Source organism: Schistocerca nitens, chromosome 3 (genome assembly GCF_023898315.1).
Source record: "Schistocerca nitens isolate TAMUIC-IGC-003100 chromosome 3, iqSchNite1.1, whole genome shotgun sequence".
NCBI classification, from domain to species: Eukaryota; Metazoa; Arthropoda; class Insecta; order Orthoptera; family Acrididae; genus Schistocerca; species Schistocerca nitens.
The window spans coordinates 339,276,506-339,299,152 of record NC_064616.1 but is presented as its reverse complement, the minus strand read 5'-3'; the positions used below and the strand labels follow the sequence as shown (position 1 = coordinate 339,299,152).

General features: G+C 42.5%; 1 protein-coding gene across 1 annotated transcript in view; it reads right to left on the bottom strand.

Moving 5' to 3' along the window:
- LOC126249222 (tachykinin-like peptides receptor 86C) overlaps positions 1-22,647 on the bottom strand; it is a 352,669-nt gene that overhangs the window by 61,108 nt on the left and 268,914 nt on the right. The window contains exon 5 of the mRNA XM_049950877.1: positions 10,047-10,243. Coding sequence (XP_049806834.1) covers positions 10,047-10,243 — 197 coding nt within the window. The remainder of the gene's footprint in view (positions 1-10,046; positions 10,244-22,647) is intronic.

The window sequence follows — 22,647 nt, the reverse complement described above, 5'->3', positions numbered from 1 at the left end:
GTCCTGTATATTGTTATTTTTTCTAGCATTGCGACTTCTCTGTATACAACAGCATCAACCGCGAAAAGCCTCACGAAACATCCGGCGCCATCTGCTGGGCCATTTATGTATATTGTGAATGAAATAATGCTGTAACACTCCTTTAAGGCATGCCTGAAGTTGGTTTTATGTTTGAGGCATTCTCTCCGTTCAGAATGACAGGCCGTGATTTGTTTGCTAGAAACTCTTCAGTCCAATCATACAGTTGGTCTGATATTCAGTACACTTGTATTTTGTTCATTAGGCAGCAGTGCGGAACTCTACCGAATGCCTTCCGAAAGCCAAGGAACACGCATCAACCTCGGTGCTTATATTTACTGCTTTATGCGTCTCGTGGACGAGCAGAGCGAGCTGGGTTTGAGACTATCATTGTTTTCGAAACACATCATGATTTTTACAGAACAGATTTTCGGTGTAAAGAAATGTTGTAATAGAGTATAGAAAATGTTCAAAAATTCTCTGACAGACCGACATCAGAGATATGGGCCTATAGTTCGCGCGTCTGATCGAAGACCCTTCTTAAAAATGGGAGTGACCTGTACTTTTTTTTCGATCATTACGAACACTTCGCTCCTCTAGAGACCCATGATACACTGATGCTAGAAAAGGGGAAAGTTCTTACTCTGTCTAGAATCGAAATGGTATCCCGTCAAATTAAGTGGCCTTCCCTCTGTAGACAGATTTGAGCTGCATTTCTAATCCATTGTCACTTATTTCGACGTCTATAATTTTTTCGTTCGTGCGAAGATTTAAAGAAGGAACTACTTTGAGACCTTCCTGTGTGAAACAGTTTTATGAAAAGACTGTTAGTAGTTCTGCCTTTTGTGTGTCATCCTTTGTCTGAAGTGTCTGGAAGAATGTCTTCTATTCATTTACTGATTTAGCAAAACCAAAACGTCTTAGGATTTTCTGTCTAGTCTGTTGAGAGAATATTACTTTTGAATTCGTTGAACGTTCTCCGCATGTCCCCTCTGACGTCAATTAGGGCTTTATTTGGTTCCTTTTGTTCCCTCTGTGACTCCTTGGCTGCGTTTAATTTTCCATTGAGTTTTCTTTCGTTTCGTAACGGCTTTTTAACACGGTTGTCGAATCAGGGTAGGTCTTTTCCGTCTCTCACAACTTTGCTCAGCACATGGCTGTGTAAAGCATATTGTACGATGCTCTTGAAAGTTGTCTGTTGATGCTCAACATTATTAGTGCTGGAGATGCAATATTCGTGTTGACCTGTCAGATAATCTGAAATCTCTCTTTTAGCTCTTGCCGATCAGAAATATCTTCCTACTTCTGTTTGTAATTCTATTTAAACATTATTTTTATGGTGATGTAACAGCCTTATGACTACTGATTCCCTATCGAAAAGTTAAATGTCTGTTTGTCACCAACTGCTCTCAGATGTCTTCACGAGTTGGTTCTCCGATTAACTGCCCTAGGTAATTTCCGGGGATACCACCTAGTACAATTTCCTTACTACCCATTCTAATCACTCGAGTAAGTTAAAATATCCACCTGACCACATCTGCATTTGCATCTGCATCTACATCTACATCTACATGGTTACTATGCAAATTACATTTAAGCCCCTGGAAAATGTTTCATCGAACCACCTTCACACTAATTCTCTATTATTCTACTCTCGAACAGCGCACGGGAAAAACGAACACCGTGCATTCTCTGATTTCCCTTATTTTAATATGGTGATCGTTTCTCCCTATATAGGTCGCCGTCAACAAAATATGTTCACATTCTGAGGATGACATCGGTAGTTGAAATTTCATGAGAAGACCCCGTCGTAAAGGAAAACGCCTTTGTTTTAATGATTTCCACATCAAATCCTGCAATATGTCGGTGACACTCTCTTCGCTATTTCTCGATATTTCTCGTACAAAACCTGCTGCCCGTATTTGAATTTTCTCGATGTATACCGTTAATGTTATATGGTAAGAATCTCACACTGATCAGCAATACTCCAAAATGTAACGGCAAGCATCGTGTAAGCAGTCTCTTTAGTAGATCTGTTGCATCTTCTAAGTGTCCTGCCAATAAAACACTGTCTTTGGTTCGCCTTCCCTGCAACGTTTTATAAGTGTTCTTTCCAATTGAAGTTGTTTGTAAATATAGTTCCTAGGTCTTTAGTCTAAATTACGGGTTTTAGATTCGATTGATTTATCGTGTAATCCTAGTTTTACGGATTTCTTTTAGCCCTCTTGTGAATGACCCCACACTTTTTGTTATTTAGGGTCAGTTGTCAATTTTCACTCCCTGCGGATATCTAAATAGGTTTTCAATTAATTCTGATCTTCTGATGACTTCACTAGACGACAAATGACAGCATTATCTCCAAATAACCTAAGGCAGCTGCTCAGATTGTCTCGTAATCGTTTATATAGATAAGGAACAGCAGAGGGCCTATATCACTATCATGGGGAATCCAAAAATCACGTCTGTTTTATTCGATGAATTTCCGTCGATTACAACAAACTGTGACCACTCCGACAGGAAATCACGAAACCAGTACCATAACGGAGACGACATTCAACCAGCGCGCAGTTAGTTGATAAGCCGCTTGTGAAGTACGGTCTCACAAGCCTTCTGGAAATCTAGAAACAAGGAATCAATTTGAAATCCCCTGTCGATAGCACTCAGTACTTCGTGTGAGTAGAGAGCTAGTTGTGTTTTACAAGAACGATGTCTTCTAAATCCGTTCGAACAATATATGTTCCAAAATCTTGCTGCATTTCGACGTTAATGACATGGACCTATAATTTAGTGGATTACTGCTATTGCCTTTCCAGTTTTTAGGTATGAATCTTTCGTCGAGTGAGCGGTTGTATTTGGTTGTGAAGTATGGAGCTATTGCATCAGTATACTCTGAAAGGAACCTAATTGGTATAAAATCTGGACCGGAAGACTTGCTTTTACTACGTGATTTAAGTCGCTTCACTACTCCGAGGATATCAGATTCTAAGTTACTCGTCTTGGCAGCTGTTCTGGATTGGAATTCCAGAATATATATTTCGTCTTATTTGGTTAAGGAATTTCGGAAGGGTGTGTTTAGTAACCCTGCTTTAGCAGCACTGTCAAGGATAGTATTTTCATTGCTGTCACGCAGAGAAATATTTTCCAAGTTTGCCTTCAGATGTTCTCCCTTTACTGCTGCTGAGGCAGAGGGTCTTAAAAGAATCCGATAACCATGTTTGGTTCACCTTTAAAACTTATCTTCACCAAAATTATTTTCCATTCTAAATCTGTACTAATTTTAGAATTTCATCTCTGTTGACATCTAGTTTCAGCCAGCATTCTATCCTTAGTCTATGTGGGTTACTTAACCGTTTATAAGCGAAAATGTATCCAGAACATTCGATAGACGTTCCTACAGTTAAGTTACACTACGTTAACAGTTTCTCTCTACGATATGCTGTGATGCGTTCTGCCCTCTGTTGATACAGAACGTGTCTTATCGGACCTGTAGGATGATTTCCCTGTCCCAAGAAACCTACATGTGCACGCCACATGTACTCCGTTACCCTAGTTCCCGTTTCCTGCCTATAGTGCCCTCATCACGTATTATGGGTGTCATACATTTCTCCACGCGATAGCTGCGATAGAGAAATCGGCATCCAAGATCGTCACAGAATCGTCTGGGCCTTTGGTTTAAGCCTTCCACTTTGCTTCAAGCCACAGTACAGCAATCGGATCTGGGAACAACGCTACAAAACGTTAGCTCAGTTTCCACTGCGAGAGATACGCTAGTAGTCTTCTCCTCCAAATCATCCAGCCGCCTGTAGGAGCCAATGAGCCAATGGTGGCCTCTGAGCCCAGGCGGCAGGAGTCATTCTTGCCTACAGGAGCCACGAATTGCAATCGTGTGCAGCCAGTACGCTCGAAGTCTGTCATGAGAGCGTCTCCCGCATCTCGCACGAGACCCGTGTGCAACCTACAGAGTGGACACCAATCTTTTTTCCGGAGCTTCCCACTACTTTCCTGAGGGGCACCACAACCAGCTTGATGTTGGAGCTCCCGGTGAACAATAATCCCACAGCCCAGCATCTTTCAAATATTGCCCGCAGAAAGCTTCCATCCGCATCAAATATCACTTCACCGGCACTGCACAAGAAGTATGGAATTCCGTCACTCATTTCTGATGTATGTTCCTTCTTTTAAGGACTGTCTTTACAGATGAAGCTACCTTTACAAATCACATATAGCTGAATTTAAGAAATTTCCGTTCTGGGCAACTGAAGAGCCACGCTGGCTAAGATAAACATGATAGTAATTGTAATGTAAACGTTCGGTGCGGGTTTTGGAACTACATATCTGTTCCTTCCTTCATTTGAGAATCTTAAAAGGATAAAAGGTGCCGGCCGGAATGGCCGTGCGGTTCTAGGCGCTACAGTGTGGAGCCGAGCGACCGCTACGGTCGCGGGTTCGAATCCTGCCTCGGCTACGGATGTGTGTGATGTCCTTAGGTTAGTTAGGTATAATTAGTTCTAAGTTCTAGGCGACTGATGACCTCATAAGTTAAGTCCCATAGTGCTCAGAGCCATTTGAACCATTTTTGATAAAAGGTATGCACAATTTCTTACCGAAGTGCTACTGTTTCTGCTAGGCAATGTATCACTTGAAATATTTGGCTGTATTTCGTACCAGCACGATGGATGTCCGGCTCACTACTCCGCTATGGCTACGAAAGTGCTCCCTTGGCTCTTTCCTGGTCGCTGTATAGGACTTGAAGGTGTTGTCAGTTGGCCTGCCTGATCTAATGTCATTTTATGTTTGTCTTTGGGTTAATCTAAAAGACGAAGCTTATGCACAAATGAAGAGGAGTTAGAACATCGCTTTTTTGCAGCATGTGCAGTGACGTCTGAAGAATTTCTTCAGTTAGTCCAGATGTCCTTGCATCAGCGACTGCAAACGCGTATTTCATTTTATTGCTGTTGCATATATAATTTTGGACGATAAGTGTGTACCTTGATATTAGGCTCACGATGCAAAGCTCACGACAATCTTTATACCTCAGTTCTCTGTTTTACAAATCCATGCAGTTTCTGATGCGAACCTCTAACACTATTTTCAGTATTACCTATAACTGCTTTCTCTAACTTCTTTTTCTGTTTTTCCTCACCGTGACGTCTGTATCACCAAACTCTTTACTGTAAGGTCGGTGTGAATGTTTTATTCATAATTTATGACCATTTATGTAATTGTAATTAATCTACAAATATAATTTCAAAACTAGTATACCGTAAAAGAATGAAAATATTGAAAGTTTGCTTGTAATACTGGTTCATGCAGAGGGGAAGTTTGGGGTTTGTAATGATGTAATACTTGGAGGGAAGATTCTCCGCTACGGAACTGGCTAGACGGGACTAGAAAACGTGGATCTGGCGGTCGAACTGCAAGGCTCCTGTGTGGTATTAGTCAGTCTGTGCTGTGGCCAGCAGGCAAAGTGTGCGCATCTTGTGAAATGAAAGAGGACAGAAAAATTGCAAATTATATAACGTAGACAGGGATGCGCAAGTAATTATTATTCATGGCATACTTTGGTTAGCTCTGTTTTACCAAACTCAGGTGCTAAGAAAAGAATTTTCAGAGCTTGTTACACAGCAAGAGCCATGGATACTTCAAGCACTTTTTTTTAATATCACAGGAGATCGACACTGCCATCTCGTTTATCGCAAATTATTGGTTGAGTACTGTATAACTGCATGGACCAGCTATGTGGTGCGTTCTGTAAACTTTTTGTTGAGCCACCGTATTTCATCCTTAGTCGTTTGCGTGGACAGGGTCCTATCCCAAGTGCTACGATAATTCCAAGTATCCTAATTTACTGAACTGAAAAGCAGTTATCTTCCTTAACAAAAGGTAATAAACGTTGTGAAGTTCTAAAGTACATAGTTTCTTAGTGAGCATAAATTTTGAAATATTTCATGTAATTTTCATAGAAGGACAGTTAGAGCTTATTCAAAGTGCAATTAATAAGAGAATATTTAAAGTATCCATTTTAAAGATTTATCTTACTGAAATAACAAGGTTTATTATTTCGTGAGTTATATAGTTATCATTGTTTCTAATAATATGTTGTGACTAAACTACTGATATATCGCTTGTTAGATTCTTATCAGCAAAACAGAATTTCAGTATGAAGTACAGTCAGTTCCAGTAATCTTTATAAATCATGCTAGTACTTAGCACAATTTTTCCTAATTAGGTTGGCGACCGTTTCCTTCGACATAATTATAATTTACTTTATTAGTAACAGAACCTCGGTCCGATTTCTGTTTGTTTTACTGTTGTTTCTTCTCAACAGCAATCTTTCCACAGACGAAAAACAATCCGACACCTTTCATTTACGTACAGTCACGTTCACAAAATAAAAATCCTTTCGCAGGAGTAATATTACCGATTGCTGTCGTTGTGATCTTCAGTCCTGAGACTGGTTTGATGCAGCTCTCCATGCAGTTCATACAGTAAAGCTGCATGTCCTCGGGAAAAAATACGGCTGTAGTTGCCCCTTGCTTTCAGCCGTTCGCAGTACCAGCACAGCAAGGCCGTTTTGGTTAATGTTACAAGGCCAGATCAGTCAATCATCCAGACTGTTGCCCCTGCAACTACTGAAAAGGCTGCTGCCCCTCTTCAGGAACCACATGTTTGTCTGGCCTCTCAACAGATACCCCTCCGTTGTGGTTGCACCTACGGTACGGCCATCTGTATCGCTGTAGCACGCAAGCCTCCCCACCAAAGGCAAGGTCCATGGTTCATGGGGGGAATATTACCGATAGATTACTTATTTAATAGTAGCCAGTGGCGCTATAAATCTTTGTTTCAAGGCTCTAGCAGTAACAAGATCAGAAGTGCTACCGTAGTTAAATGGCGCATCATCCTTGGATGCCAAGTTCCTTTCCATCCGGTTTGTGTGTCGGTCAAACCAGAAGTGTGTCTGACAAGGGGAGGCCGCCAATTGTGAAATTCAGATTCGATTCATACTGCGCATAATAAAAGCTCATGGCCAGAGGTGTAATGTGGCAAAGAACCAAGATGCACTTCTCAGCCTTTGTCGAGAAAATCGACAGTTAAAAGTAACCGTTGCGGAGAAATACTCTCTACGACGAATGATTTACCTACAGCGTCGTGGCGCAGCGGTAAGCGCGCGGGTTCGTAGTCCGAAGGTCGCCGGATCGAATCTCGCGCCATGCAGTTTTTTTTATTATTAGTTTTTTGTAATTCAAACATTAATGAATTGCTTATATCGGTTGGTAGGACATGTTTTGAGGCATCAAGGGATCACAAATTTAGCATTGGAGGGCAGCGTGGAGGGTAAAAATCGTAGAGGGAGACCAAGAGATCAATACACTAAGCAGATTCAGAAGGATGTAGGTTGCAGTAGGTACTGGGAGATGAAGAAGCTTGCACAGGATAGAGTAGCATGGAGAGCTGCATCAAACCAGTCTCAGGACTGAAGACACAACAACAACAACATGTTGGTGAAGGCGGATCGCTCTCCAATTGTACCGCCTCCATTTTTCCGTTTGTTTAACAGATTGTACCAAAGCTCTCACGTCTGCACTGATTATCGACGATGTTAAAAGTTGCGCTAGGGACCGCATCTACATTCTTTCGAAGTTAGCAGGCAACTACGCTGTTACTCGGCGGCTCGTTTCGGCCCATTCAACATCTGTCCTTCAAGTGTAACGAGCGCGTAACGGAGTTTATATTTCATACCTGCCACAGCAAATTTGTGTTCGTGGGGTCTCTATTCTAATTCGGACGTTTGACTTACACTACACGTATTCGTTTCGGAGTATCGTTTCTTCGTCTTCCGTTAACTATACGTGGTTAACATTATGAAGACAATTAATAACATTTGTGAAATACAACTTTGTTTGCGGAAAACATAATGATGTTCGAAGTCGCCAGTTTTTCCACGACAAACGACTTTCAACAACTTATTATATGCATAATTGTTGCAACTGATTGCCGGGAATTATATATATATATATATATATATATATATATATATATATATATATATATTAGTTATATATATATATATATATATATATATATATATAACTAATAATAAAAAATTGCAGGCCGGCCGGAGTGGCCGAGCGGTTAAAGGCGCTACAGTCTGGAACCGCACGACCGCTACGGTCGCAGGTTCGAACCCTGCCTCGGGCATGGATGTGTGTGATGTCCTTAGGTTAGTTAGGTTTAAGTAGTTCTAAGTTCTAGGGGACTTATGACCACAGCAGTTGAGTCCCATAGTGCTCAGAGCCAGCCAAAAAATTGCATGGCGCGAGATTCGATCCGGCGACCTTCGGTTTACGAACCCGAGCGCTTATCGCTGCGCCACGTCTCTGTAGAAAATTAGTCATCGTAGAGAGTATTTCACCGCAACGGTTACTTTTAACTGACGATTTTCTCGACAACGGCTGAGAAGTGCATCTTGGTGCTTTGCCACATTACACCTCTGGCCATGAGCTTTTATTATGCGCAGTATGAATGGAATCTGAATTTCACAATTGGCGGCCTCCCCTTGTGAGTGGTATAATTAATCTTCCGTGTTTGTAAGTAGAGTCCCTTTGCTTCGTCAAATTGTAGCACATCAACATCACGCCAGAGTTCGGTATAACAACACGAACATCCATACAGATAGTGATTGGTTTCATATTCAAAACTAATAAATCGCTAGTTCTCAATGTTTTCTATATTCCGTAACTTCTAATGGGATTTCTAAAAGTAAACCGCTGTTGAAGTCATTCCTTTTTTAGAACAGCTACACTAACAGCAGAAATTGCTACAGATTCATTGGAAAAAGCGAAGCTGACACCTTACCGATATCTCTGTAATTATTATAGCTGTGTAAAGAGCCTATACATCATCAAGTAAAGAATTTTTCACTATTCATTTGAATGAAGACAGAATTACGTTATCTTAAACAGTTCAGGAAATATGAGGTGATAAGTTTAACTGAACAATCCTGTACATAAGGGTGAAGACTTACTTTCCGTTCCATTTATCGTTGCAGTCACCATATGTTTTGGACAAATACCTGCAGTGTTCCGCAATATCCTTTTCCTATGTCATTAGAAGAAAGGAACGGAGGATATTTAAATTTAAAATGCCTCTACGAAGTCATTAGGGGTTTCTATGTTCTCGAAACGTAAAGACTTTTGGGCTAACCTGTTCATAGAATGGACGTTGATGATTTATATCTCATCATTGCCATCTGGTGCGTGTTTGTTTTCTTTCAATCACACGAAACTGGGACAATTGTTTAACTATTATTTTTTCTCCCAGTCTGTGGTTATCGTTTTCCTTATTTTCTTTGTCTACAAAAAAAAGAAGAAAAACAAAAAAAGTTTTTGGCATCATGAATTATCAGACTACTTGTTGCTTTTAATTATTCACTCTTTTCTCATTTCCTTCTTCATATTTCATTTTAGAGATGAGATACAGGCTATTAGCTCGGTCTTTGAAATAGATTCCATTTGCCACTCATTTTACAACGCTGAGTGAAAGAACATTTCATGCGGAAAGGAAACTAATGGTGTGTATTCTTTACTCTGACGAGATGATAGTCGTAAACGTGTTTTTCAGATGACAATTAGGCGATTGTCGTACGTGTTTTAATACTTCGCGTATTTCCTTGTCTTCAGTTGGAGAGTAGCTGGCTTATAGGACTTATGAATAGTGATTAGCCGCGATTAGCCGTCAGTTAGAGGTTTTACCCACTCTTTCTCTACTCAGATTTTTCCTTGTCCTATCAAATGCCTTAATATATTATGTAATACATGTTTTAGTATTTGACAGAAAGAGAGAGACAGGAACTTATTCACAGAAAATATAATGACGACTCAAGTTGTGAGAGATGAATTTTCTTCTTCACATAACTTGATCAAAATTGTATAATTTCTGGTAGCCTGAACTACATAGACCTTTGTTTTAATTTTCATTTCAGAGGTACTACAGAGTATTTAGAAACATAAATTCAGCTAATTACATACCTATTATTCATCCAGTAGTAGATGGCAGGGTTTACCATGGCGTTGGCCATGGCGAGCCAGTAGAAACCGAGGTAGAGGTTTTGCACGTACGAGCTGGTCGCCAGAGCCGGGTCATGGTATGCGTATACGAAGTAAAGGTGGTACGGCAGCCAGCAGCTTGCGAAGATCGCCACCACCAAGACCAGCATGCGTACCACCTGCATCACGAGAAATGCTGCGTATCACCTACTTGAATCAATGCTCTACCTTGAGTCTTCAGTAACTCTGACAAATAACAGCTATGAGTAACCACAATATCATTTAAAAATTGGTAACAGAGGGAGTCGCAAACATACACCCCTATTCTGAGTGAGGTAGTCCACTGATAATGCACTAAACTCGCGTTAAGGAGGACTGGCGTCCCAATTCCTATTTATCTATCTATATTTATGTTTTCTTCTTATCCCCAAAATACTTAGGGCGAATGCCGAGGACGTAGCTTCTAAGACGTCTCTAATTCCTTTTATTTTTTTATTTGTCTTTTATTTTGCCACCTCAATTGCACATTTATATCTATTGTATGAGAGGATACTCGATCAACTACGATCGAAATTAGTCACGCCACTAAAGAAAATGCAACGGAGACTGCAATTGAAACAACAAAATTAAATCGTAACACCGTTCTGACTCTCACTACAAATATATCGGCATTGGTCTATAACAAACTCAGTATATAATTCATAATTTAAAACGGAAACATCCAGAAGTATGACTTTAAAATTTATTTATATCAAGCCATTAGCGGTTTCGGATCCTTTCAAATACATTTTCATATGGGTCTTGCCACGCGGAGTGGCCGCGTGGTTTGAGGCGCCATGTCACGGATTGCGCGTCCCCTCCCGCCGGAGGTTCGGATCCTCCCTTGGGCTTGGGTGTGTTTTGTTGTTATTAGCATAAGTCAGTTTGAGAAGTGTGTAAGTCTAGGGACCGATGACCTCAGTAGTCTGGTCCCTTAGGAATTCACACACATTTGAACATTTTCATATGGATCTTACAGGTTTCTTTATGTTACTGCTGGGTCCTCACTTTGAGGTTGTTACTGGTCTCGTGCAACAAACTAAACAAAACGCTTTCGTTCAATATTCGTTAAAATGGAAAGAGATGTTCTTTTCCCTTTCTGTCTTTCACAGAAGCATACATTAAAAGCGATTTTATAGTTCATAAACCGTGAAATGTGACGTAAGCTGACGTGGTGTATATTTCTGTGCGACGATTTCGTTGTGTAGTTGTGTTTTAAGGTTAGTATATTTTTGTGCATTCAGTAAGTTAATGCTGTTAAAGTAAGTGGAAAGTGTTTGAGCACACACCATTCTTTGTTTCATTGCAATACACATGCTCAACATTTACAAAATGTCGCCCAGCTTCACGTAATTAGCAAAAACAATAGTTTCAAACACGTTACAATAATAAAGATGTGAAGTTACAGATGCTGTGTAGAGTACGTGGTTGGTGTATGTCTTTGCTAGAGCGATAAAATTAATTTAAAGGTCGAAAACAGATGTAAAACAAGTACAATAAATCCTAATAGGCATTCTGCTAAAGAGCTAAGACTACATAAGCACATATTATGCATAAAAAAGAACCTCTTATAAGTGTGAACTATCTAATCAGATATAGTGTGATCAGAAAAACTATTTGTACTTTCATCATAACCTGCATTGGACATGAATATCACAGGAGTAATATTGTGTAAAGTACAAGCGCTAGTTTTTTCCATGGTCCGAACGGTCACAAAGTTGAAACCATAGTGAAAATACAGTGAAGCCTTACGCAGATGTGTTTTTCAGTGTCTCTAGTACTCCCGTCTAGAGTTTCTAATCGCACTTTTCAGTTCTGAGCGAACAGTATGTGAAAATGCCTAGAAAATATTGTCTCCTGCCAAGTGTGAAGAACTGATGAGAGGTTTCGTCGTATTTCATCCAACCCACATGTGAACTGTCACGCATTTCCTCCTTTATGACAATTCTTGGCCACTTACAGCAGGTGCAACGAAGACATTCGCGCGGCGTTTTCGATGGGAAGTGTTTGATCACCTACGGCTCTAACTGTTGATTGGAAGTATGCAAACGTTGATTCATTATGTTGTAAGGGCGCCGCATGTCAGTTCGTGGGATGGAGTTCCATGCCGGTTGCACATGGTAGATCAATTCAGGTTGTGGATGACGGTGTCCTCGACGTTCGATGATGTCCAATATGTGCTTGATTGGAGACAGATCTGGTGATCGAGCTGGCCAAGGTAACATATCGACATTTTGTAGAACTAGAACATATTTTGTTACAACAGTGATATGTCGGCGAGTGTTGTCCTATTGGAAAACAACCCCCTGAATTGCTGTTCATGAGGGCAACACAAGAGATCAAACCGTTAGATTTGCAGTCAGGATGCGTGGGATGACGACGAGAGTTCTCCTGATATCATATGAAATCTTATCCCAGACCATATCCCCAGGTATATGACCAGTACGTCAGGTTGGCTGTACGTCCTCAACTGGCCTCATTATAGTCAACCCAAGGCCATCACTAGCAGCGAGGCAGAACCAGCTTTCATCAGAAAACTCAATCGACCTCCACCCTACCACCCCAATGATCTCCCACTTGATGCTATTGAAGTCGCAAATGGCGGTGATTTGGGATCATCGGAACGCACTCTACAGGACGTCTGCCTCGGAGCTGTCTTTGAATTAGCCGATTTGCAGAAGTTGGCGGTGTCATTAAGGTGCTAACTACTTCTGAAACTGCTGTTGCGGATGCATTACGATATGCCAGTACCACACGCCGAACCGTATGCTATTCCCTTTCGGTAGTGCCAAGTGGTCGTCTTGTTACGACCGTACATCCTCGTGACCACCGCTTCAAGCAGCCATATACAGTGGCTACATTACTGCCAAGTATTTCTGCAGTATCGCAGAAGGATCTTCCAGCTTCTCCTAGCTCTATTACAAGACCCCGTTCAAAATCAGTGAGGTGTTGATGAATGGCGTCATTGTCACCTTAAAATCATTCTTGACTGACATCCACTCATTTCGTCCAACCTCAAAGATAATTAACGCTCATGATCGTTACAGCGTGTATTTAAATCAAACTTGACTTGCATGCTCATAGTGGTGCTACAAGCACCATTCTTATGCGATTGGCGGGAAAAGAGACATCATCTTTCAGATGTAGAAAGACGCCAACAAAATTTCATTTATGTCACACAACTTCTTCTTGGTGTTGTGATATTTTTCCCGTCAGTTAAGTTTTATGTTATATTTTATCAGCCAATTGCCCGCCCGGTTTGCCGTGTGGTCTAACGCACAGCTTTCCGGATTGAAAAGGAGCGCCTAGCCCCTGGCACGAATCCGCCCGGCGAACTTGTGTGGATATCCGGTGAGCCGGCCAGTCAGTGGATGGTTTCCAGGTGGTTTTCCATCTGCCTCGACGAATGCGGGCTGGTTGCCCTTATTCCGCCTCAGCTAAACTATGTCGGCGATAGCTGTGCAAACAAGTTCTCCAAGTACGCGTACACCACCATTATTGTACAATGCAGACATAGGGGTTACACTCGTCTGGTGTGAGACGTTCCCTGTGGGGCGGTGGGGTATGGGGGGGGGGGGGGGTCCACCTGTGGGCCGAACCTCACAATAACCCTGAAAGAGTGGTTCGGCGTGGGGTGGCGGAGGTGTGAAGTGGACTGCGATAGTCGTCATGGGGCTGTGGACCACTGCGGTTGCGGCAGTGACGGATCCTCTCCGTCGGTTCTAGGCCCCCGGTTAACATACAATACAATATCAGCCAGTTACAATGTAAAGGATCTGCTGTACATGTCTCTTACGTTATACATGGCTAATAAGTAAATCATAGCATAATAATTTTTATAACATGGAATGTAACTTCTGATTTTGTGGACCAAATGTTAACAAAGTGAATTAAAACTCGAATATCAGGGAAACTTCGCTCGTTTATTAATCATGCCACATTGATATTCAATCATCATTATTCGAAAATTAAATAACACAAGTCACGCTTTTACTGTGAAATGATCATTTCCCAACGTAACCAGAGATGAATATTGTGTTTCGAAGCTTCTAGTATATAAAGTCTTAGAGCAAACTATCAGCCATGTTAATTCAATAGTTTTATGTTGGACTATGCTTTGTCTAATAGTAATGCACGAGGGCACTAGCAATAAGTCAAACATCACTACCAGGTCTCATACGTTTTTCTTACACATTGGAATTGGATAATTAATTTTAATATGCAGACCATTTCCGTTGGTGTTTCGATGTGTTGAGGTCTCATGTACAGATAAGCTGCCGAATAAATGCAGTATCCTAACGTGAGCCTACATTATTCATAAAAAATGTTGTCTTCATTCCTCGAAAGAAAAAGCTATTTGTTTAGTTCTATCTGTAGCCAGACAACAAGGAAATTAATGGAGGAGGCGACAACCGGTAAACGGCACGAAATTTTTTGTGTTTGTAGTTAACTAAGGACAGGTCAGACCTTTTTTGATTTTAACTCCCTCTGTGTCATTTTTCCGCAGGGTATAGTAGGTTCAGGAAATCAGTTACTGCCGTAGTAGGTTTTACGACGAGAATGCTTAAATTGAGCATCATTTACGGTGGAGGTGTATGCTATTCTTCGACTGTGAGCGAACGTGGTTTGGCAAATAAATGAACATTAGAAAACGTTGTATTAAAGAAGTAAATGTTTATCTTAGGAAAAAATGCTACAGTTGGTAAATACATGTAACATTAAAAGCACACGCATCGGGAAATGATCAGAAAAATTGGCGTAGGAGAAAGAAGAAAGCAGAAATGAAGATACGCAACCGCGACGGGCGCGGAAGTGTGTGCCGCAGGCAGAAAGACTTAAAGAGCTGCCCACCGGGAAGTGACTGCCGGCCATTCCTGCTCACAAACTTCAAAACTCAGTGTCGTGTAGCTACAAACAAGATCCATATGAAGATATGTCTCGTTTCATTGTACTTCAGAGAAATTCACATTACAAGCAATAGCAAAGATCGGTGTATTGCGCTGTAAAGTAAATTGGGAATAAGTTTCAATTACTTTTGGCTACATAACCAGAGAGAAAATACGATGAAGTAGCAAATTTGCTAAAAAATGAGAGCGAATGAAGTCATGTTGTGAGAAACGGGTTTGTTGAGGACTTAGTAACAAAAGAAAGTCTTAGCATTGGCCTGCGGCCAAGTCAAGCAAAGAAAGTTGCTACAAAGAACAAAAATGAAGATGCTACTGATAATGTGACAGCAGACCTTCTTGCAGTATCTAACACAATACGTGAGGGATATAACAAAATGAAAAAGTAGGTAATCAGGAAACGCGACGAAAAGAAAACAGAGATTAGAAAAAGAATTGTCAGAAAAGTTAGAAGGATTCAGGAATGAGTAGGACGTTCTTGTTGACAGTAATTTTACTGAACGTGAGCAAAGAACGAGAAACGGATCCAGTCGAGCAGAGGAAAGTGAAAGCGATTAAAATTCTTCTGGGTATTATGCCGCGTCATTGCTAAAAACTAACAACAATAATAAACTAAAACCCACGTTAAGGCCGAATTGCAACGGCCTTCCTCAGGGCACGACTGGTTTTGTATCAGGATAGGTGCTTCTATTTATTACAGAATATCGATGACTGACGTCACCGATGTAAACTTTTAATTGGCCCTCTAATACGATTGGCTAGTCATGACGTAAGATAAGATTGAAGGAAAGAGGCTATTCATGGATAACCATGTCGTCAACGATTCGTAGCTGTCCGCCAATCGGCGTTCGCCTTCTGGTCGGCAAGTTTTCCTCCTGGTGTGCTCGAAAGTGGACTGACAGTTGCTCTACAGCTGTTTGTGCAGAAACGTCCGTGTCCCATGTAGCTTCTGCCCCGCAACCGCCCGCGGCCCGTTGGACTAGGCCTGGCCAGACAGAACGCGGCCTGGCCGTCCGGCCTGTAGCCTTGAACCGCAGCCGGCAGGCCGCACTGTTGAATCTCTCGTTACTGTATGGCGGCGGTCACACAGAGTGCGGCTTTGACGCACCGGCACGCGGCCTGCCGCACCGGCCGCCGCCGGGTTGTCACAGATTACAGATTCGCCGCAAGCCGGAGCGGCTGCTTGGCTCTGTTGGCGCACTCAACTGCTCTGTGGTCACACTGGATGCAGCTGCGCTAGGCGGTTTTCGTCTTGCAGCTCGTAGTGCACGCATCATGGACACAGAAAGACTTATAGAGGAGGTGAGGGAATACAACTTTTTGTATGATACACGCGATCCTGATTTGGAGGTAGAATACTTTTGCCCTCGATATACCCTTGATAGAAAGCTGAATTTTCAGAAATAGTGTTGTCACTGTGACGTCCATAACTTCCCATATCAACTACTGTAAACTCGGTAGTATGGATCAACGATCGCCAGGAGAACTAGCTAAAAGAACTATTTGTAACAGAAGAACTGGGATCCACTATCCTTCGGGCATTTTAACCTGATAGGCTTTCCGTGTATGCTTCCAAGGCAGTCCGCCATCCCCCAAAGTTCTACAAATCCTTCTTCAGATTTCTTCCACATCTCTATTGTAGGAGTAGGTAAATACTTGGGTTGTAGAACAGTCCATATTACCTGGCACACTTGTTTCATAATTTCTGAGACTTTGAACGTCGTAACCGAAAAGAAAAAGCTATGGTCTGGTGACTGTCGCCTGTAAACAAGTATCTCGAAAAGATTAAAATCAATTATGCCGATAGAACGAATAGATAAGTTAACGACCAAAGATATGTTTGTTTAAATTCAATGACAATGTTATAAATACAATGAAAGGAAACAATCTCTTAAGTACAAAGTTCTCTCTAGCGGGACATACGGAACTAGATCTTACTATCGTTTGCTGTATTCGTAAACACTGCAGATAAATTTATCACTCCACTCGTAACTACGTTGTGGGATAGCACTTTCTTCCGCCGAACATTTCATATGATACAGCAAAACTGAAATGGAATAATTTATATGACTTCTATTTGAAGCAAGAAGAGGCCACAAACGGTAAAACTTACCTCAAACAAATGGCTAGTCTGTGCCTTGTATCAATTGACTTTCTCCAGTTCCTTCTGCACTTCTCGGTGCTACCTTTTTATCAGGCGATGCATTTCCTCGAAACATTCTCGCGACATACGAAAATATTTGAAGAACCTATCTTCGTCAGACTCTAGATCAATGCACAGACGATGGTATTCTCCTAAGCTTTCTCTCTTGCTATTAATGTCGTGCACCCAACATCTTCTCTTCTTGGTGCCATTTCGTATCGCTAGTGCGAGCTACTCAATTTTCAATAAGAAAAAAAAAGAAAAAAATTATCCCCCACAAAGATAACGTGTCCCGCGTGAAGATTCCAAATCTTCTAACGCCAAGACAATCGCGCTACGCATGCAAGCTTAATAATGAGGCTCGGCCCCTTCCACAGTGTAACAGCTGCGGCAGGCCGGATTCTGTCTGGCCAGGCCTTAAGATGGCCGGCAGCCAGGACGCCGGGAGTTTGCAGCCATCTTCTCTGTTGATGTTGTCAGGCTGCTTAATAATTTCGATCGCCTCCCGTATTTTGCGTTCTCGCATCCACGATTCTTTCGCCAGTACTCGGGCCTTCTGGGACCTGATAGGTTGTCCACAGTCACGGTGGTGTTCCGCTATCGCCAATTTATTATGATGTTGTAATCGTACATAGCGAAAGAATCGTGGATGCGAGAACGCAAAATACGGGAGGCGATCGAAATTATTAAGCAGCCTGACAACATCAACATACAAGATGGCTACAAACTCCCGGCGTCCTGGCTGCCGGCCATCCCAGTCCAATGGGCCGCGAGCGGTCGCGGGGCAGAAGCTACACGGGACACGGATGTATCTGCACAAACAGCTGTAGAGCAATTGTCAGTCCACTTCCGCGCACACCAGGAGGAAAACTTGCGACCAGAAGGCGAACGCCGATTGGCGGACAGCTACGAATCGTTGACGACATGGACATCCACGAATAGCCTCTTTCCTTCAATCCTCTCTTACGTCATTACTAGCCAATCATATTAGAGGGCCAATTGAAAGTTTCCATCAGTGACGTCAGACATCGATAGTCTGTAATAAATAGAAGCACCTATCCTCATGCAAAACCAGTCGTGCCCTGAGGAAGGCCGTTGCAATTCGGCCTTAACGTGGGTTTTAGTTTATTATTGTTGTTAGTTTTTAGCAATGACGTGGCATAATTCCCCCAGAAGAATCTTAATCACTATGACACCGGCCGCGGAAGCCTACGTTCTTATATCAGTGACCTGTATGGGCAGGAAATCTACCAATGCATACGGAACCTGGAGCTGTTGAGGAACAGGAAGATGAAACTGCTGAATGATTTGGTGTTCCTTAAAAGGTGCCGAGATCATCATGTCATCCCGAAATTCATCAGTGTACGGCCTCAAGAGCAAGAACCATTTACTGTCGGGCCAGCCATGCATTATTAAGTGAGAGGATACAACTCCTCCGGAGCTTCATAGACTACAACAACAAGCAACTGTACAGCATGCATTTATGGCTGTCAACTACATTAGCAGCGAAGGACTGGGATAACATCGACCGAATAACCCACAACTAGGCCTGCATGGAGGAGGACTTGGTCACCAGTCGACAGAAAAAGAAATTTGAGGAGCTAACGGGAAACAAACACCACTCACAGCTAAGTCTGGATACAGCTCGTACCGTGGTTAACATCTCGACACAGACCATCAGTGAGGCAGCGACGTCAGTTCTGTCCAAAGGGTTAAATTTTGCAGTTACGCCCACAAAGATTCCCACAGAAGAGATCATTCAATCTGTGGAGGCGTCACTCCACCAAGTACCACGTGTCGCAGCAGATAAGATAAGGCAGGAAACTGTAAGAATTTTACGGGCAGCAAAACCACCCAGAGCCAATATCACACGTGAAGGAAGACAGGCCATAAAGGAGCTCAGGAATAAGAACGATATTGTGGTTCTACATGTGGACAAGGGAAACGGTACGATTCTGATGGACGCTTCTGAATATGAAAAGAAGATAGACGGACTGCTAAGCGATCCCATTTACAGGGTACTAAGGAGTGACCCGACGGCGAGGACAGGCAGAAATACGAAGGCCCTCGTAAAGGACTCGAGAATTGATCCTGACACAGCCAAGAGAGTAATCACCAAGGTGCCTGTTCCTCCTAGAATCTACAGAGTAGCTAAGCTTCGTAAGGAGGGTTATCCGCTGAGGCCCATAGTGAATGGAACAGATTCACATACGTATTATGTTGCGAAACATCTGGCACCTAAGTTACGCCGTCTTGTGAGACAAATAGACTCCTACGTGAAAGACTCTTCCCACTTCATACAACTGATTAGGGAACAACGAATAAAGCCATCAGACATTATAATCAGCTTTGACATCAAGTCTCTCTTCACTAACGTACCTATTGAGGACACTATGCGCATTCTACAGGATCGGATCCCACCAGATATCTGCGATCTGGTGCGCTTATGCCTGTCATCTACGTACTTCACCTGGTGGGGATAATATTACAAACAGTTAGATGGAGTGCGGACATCTTCATGGAAGCCTTTGAGCAAACGGCCCTAGCTTCTGTTACGTTACGTCCCACTTGTTGGCTACGATATGTGGACGAAACTTTCGTTATCTGGCCTCACAGTGAAGCGGAACTGGGAAATTTCCTCCAGCACTAAATAGCCTGCACAAAAATATAAAGTTCCCACATGAACACAATGGTACCTTGCCATTTCTGGATGTGGAAGTATACAGAGCTGCCGAAGGTAAACTGCGACACGAAGTGTACCGGAAACCAACGCACACTAATCGGTACCTGCACGCGGAGAGCCACCACCACCCAGCTCAAAAGTATTCTGTTCTGCATACGTTAACTGCCCGAGCCTACCGGATAAGCGATGAAAACAACGTCAAAGAAGAATTAAAGGAGCCACAACACACATTTTGTGCCAACGGCTATGATGACAAACAACATCATAAGAAAGGTAGCTAAAACCAAAGGGAGCAGAACACGAGAAAAAGGCAAAGAAGATAAGTTTCCACTAGTACACTTACCATATGTAAAAGGCTTCAGTGAACGGCTAGGCAACGTCCTCCGCCGACGAGGTTTCAAACCGATTTTTCGAAGCAGTCACAGTATCCACGAAATAATAGGTTCCACCAAGGATGTAGTCAACAGCCTTAACACTGCAGCTGTTTACGAACTACGGTGTGAGTGCGGAGCTGCCTACATAGAAGAAACAGGGAGACCTGTCAGCTTACTAGTAGCAGAACATGAACGCTATGTCCGATTACAACAACATAATAAATCGGCGATAGCGGAACACCACCGTGACTGTGGACAACCTATCAGGTTCCAGGAGGCCCGAATACTGGCGAAAGAATCGTGGATGCGAGAACGCAAAATACGGGAGGCGTTCGAAATTATTAAGCAGCCTGACAACATCAACAGAGAATATGGCTGCAAACTCCCGGCGTCCTGGCTGCCGGCCATCTTAGTCCAACGGGCCGCGAGCGGTCGCGGGGCAGAAGCTACACGGGACACGGACGTATCTGCACAAACAGCTGTAGAGCAACTGTCAGTCCACTTCCGCGCACACCAGGAGGAAAACTTGCCGACCAGAAGGCGAACGCCGATTGGCGGACAGCTACGAATCGTTGACGACATGGACATCAACGAATAGCCTCTTTCCTTCCATCCTTCCAGCCTGACTAGCCAGTCATATTAGAGGGCCAATTAAAAGTTTACGGCGGTGACGTCAGACATCGATAGTCTGTAATAAATAGAAGCACCTATCCCCATGCAAAACCAGTCGTGCCCTGAGGAAGGCCGTTGCAATTCGGCCGTCACCGTCGGTTTTAGTTTATTATTGTTGTTAGTTTTTTAGCAATGACGCGGCATAATACCCAGAAGAATTTTAATCACTATGACATCAGCCGCGGAAGCCTACGTTCTTATGAAAGTGAAAGTGTTTCAGGAAAATATGGAAAACAGAAAAAGACGAATTATCACTCAAGTTCAGTGTATTATGTACCAGGCCCCCATAAACATATCCAAAGTGAATAAGTACATCGAAATGCGGTTTTCGCCATGGTATAGTGGACAATATGGCAAATTCCCCTGACGTTCGCAAGTAGTTTTTGTCGCCTTAGTTGCCAAATTACGACATCAACTATGTTTCTGTCTAATGAAATTATAAACTTTTCCTGTGGCATGTGAAGTAATCTTTTAAGAGAAATTCAGTGACATGAGATGTGAGACTTGATCAAATATTACCAATATAACAGCACCACAAACCACTGTCTCATCGTCAACATGAGAGGTTTCACAAACATCCGCCCTATTACATCAAATGTAAGAAAACACGTAGCTCACGTATGGTTGTTGCGTGTCACTTTGCGCCTGAAGCCCGTAAGCCAGCATGCTGTAGTTTTATCAAAAAAGCATAACTTGCTCGTAAACCTATTGAGACATTAACAATGTATACGACAGTTGAAAAAGTGAATATCGTTTACAGCAAATGTCACCAAACTACTCCAGCAGCAGTGCGGTCGTATGCTAAAGAATATCCAGATCATGCCAAGCCCTCAACATGTGTCTTGGCAAACATTATAAATGTAGTTTTAAAAGCTGGAAGTGTGGAAAATAAAATACAAAATTATCTGAATGTTGTTTACGAAAAGTGCAAAGTGACGCGGGATACCTAAGCAAAATTTTGTTTAAGGAGGAAGCATCGTTACAATACACGGGTAAGTCGACCTTCGCACTATACACTAATCGTTAGTTGAAAACCCACGTTGACACAAGTAACTGGATGAAATCCTCTTCGTCTACCAATGTTTTATGAGTTTTTTCCCGCATCATTGTCCCTATTTTGTCTATGGGAATCTCAATACACTCAACTATCTCGAGTTCCTAAGATATATTGCTGCCGCAGTTATCGCGACACGTCCTACTAAACCTAAGGCAGTCGCTGTCGTACCGTAACGACGGACCTTCCTCCCATTCCGCACATATAACGACAGAACCTCTTATGAGTACATTTGGAGAGCAATGGAACGGTCGTTCAGGAAAAGCAAAATGGTCTGCACACTCCCCTAAGTTAACACTTTTGTATTTACTTCATTGCTAAAATTAAAGCAACAGGATTATTTGGAAGCACCGACGAATACCAAGTTATGAAATGCAGTATAACTCGGATCTGTGCTACCGTTTAACACAATTGAAATTCAACGAGAGATATTGCTTTCCCAAATTAACTTTATAGAGTATAGCAATGCTCAGGGTCAACATTTAGAGCACTTGGTATGATAACCGTGATAGTAAACACACGAACCGTACCTAGTTAAGTGTTGGGTATAACAGGACAGACTATTTGGAACCTTTTCACCTGACGGCGGGCCGGCCGGAGTGGCCGTGCGGTTCTAGGCACTACAGTCTGGAGCCGAGCGAACGCTACGGTCGCAGGTTCGAATCCTGCCTCGGCCATGAATGTGTGTGATGTCCTTAGGTTAGTTAGGTTTAA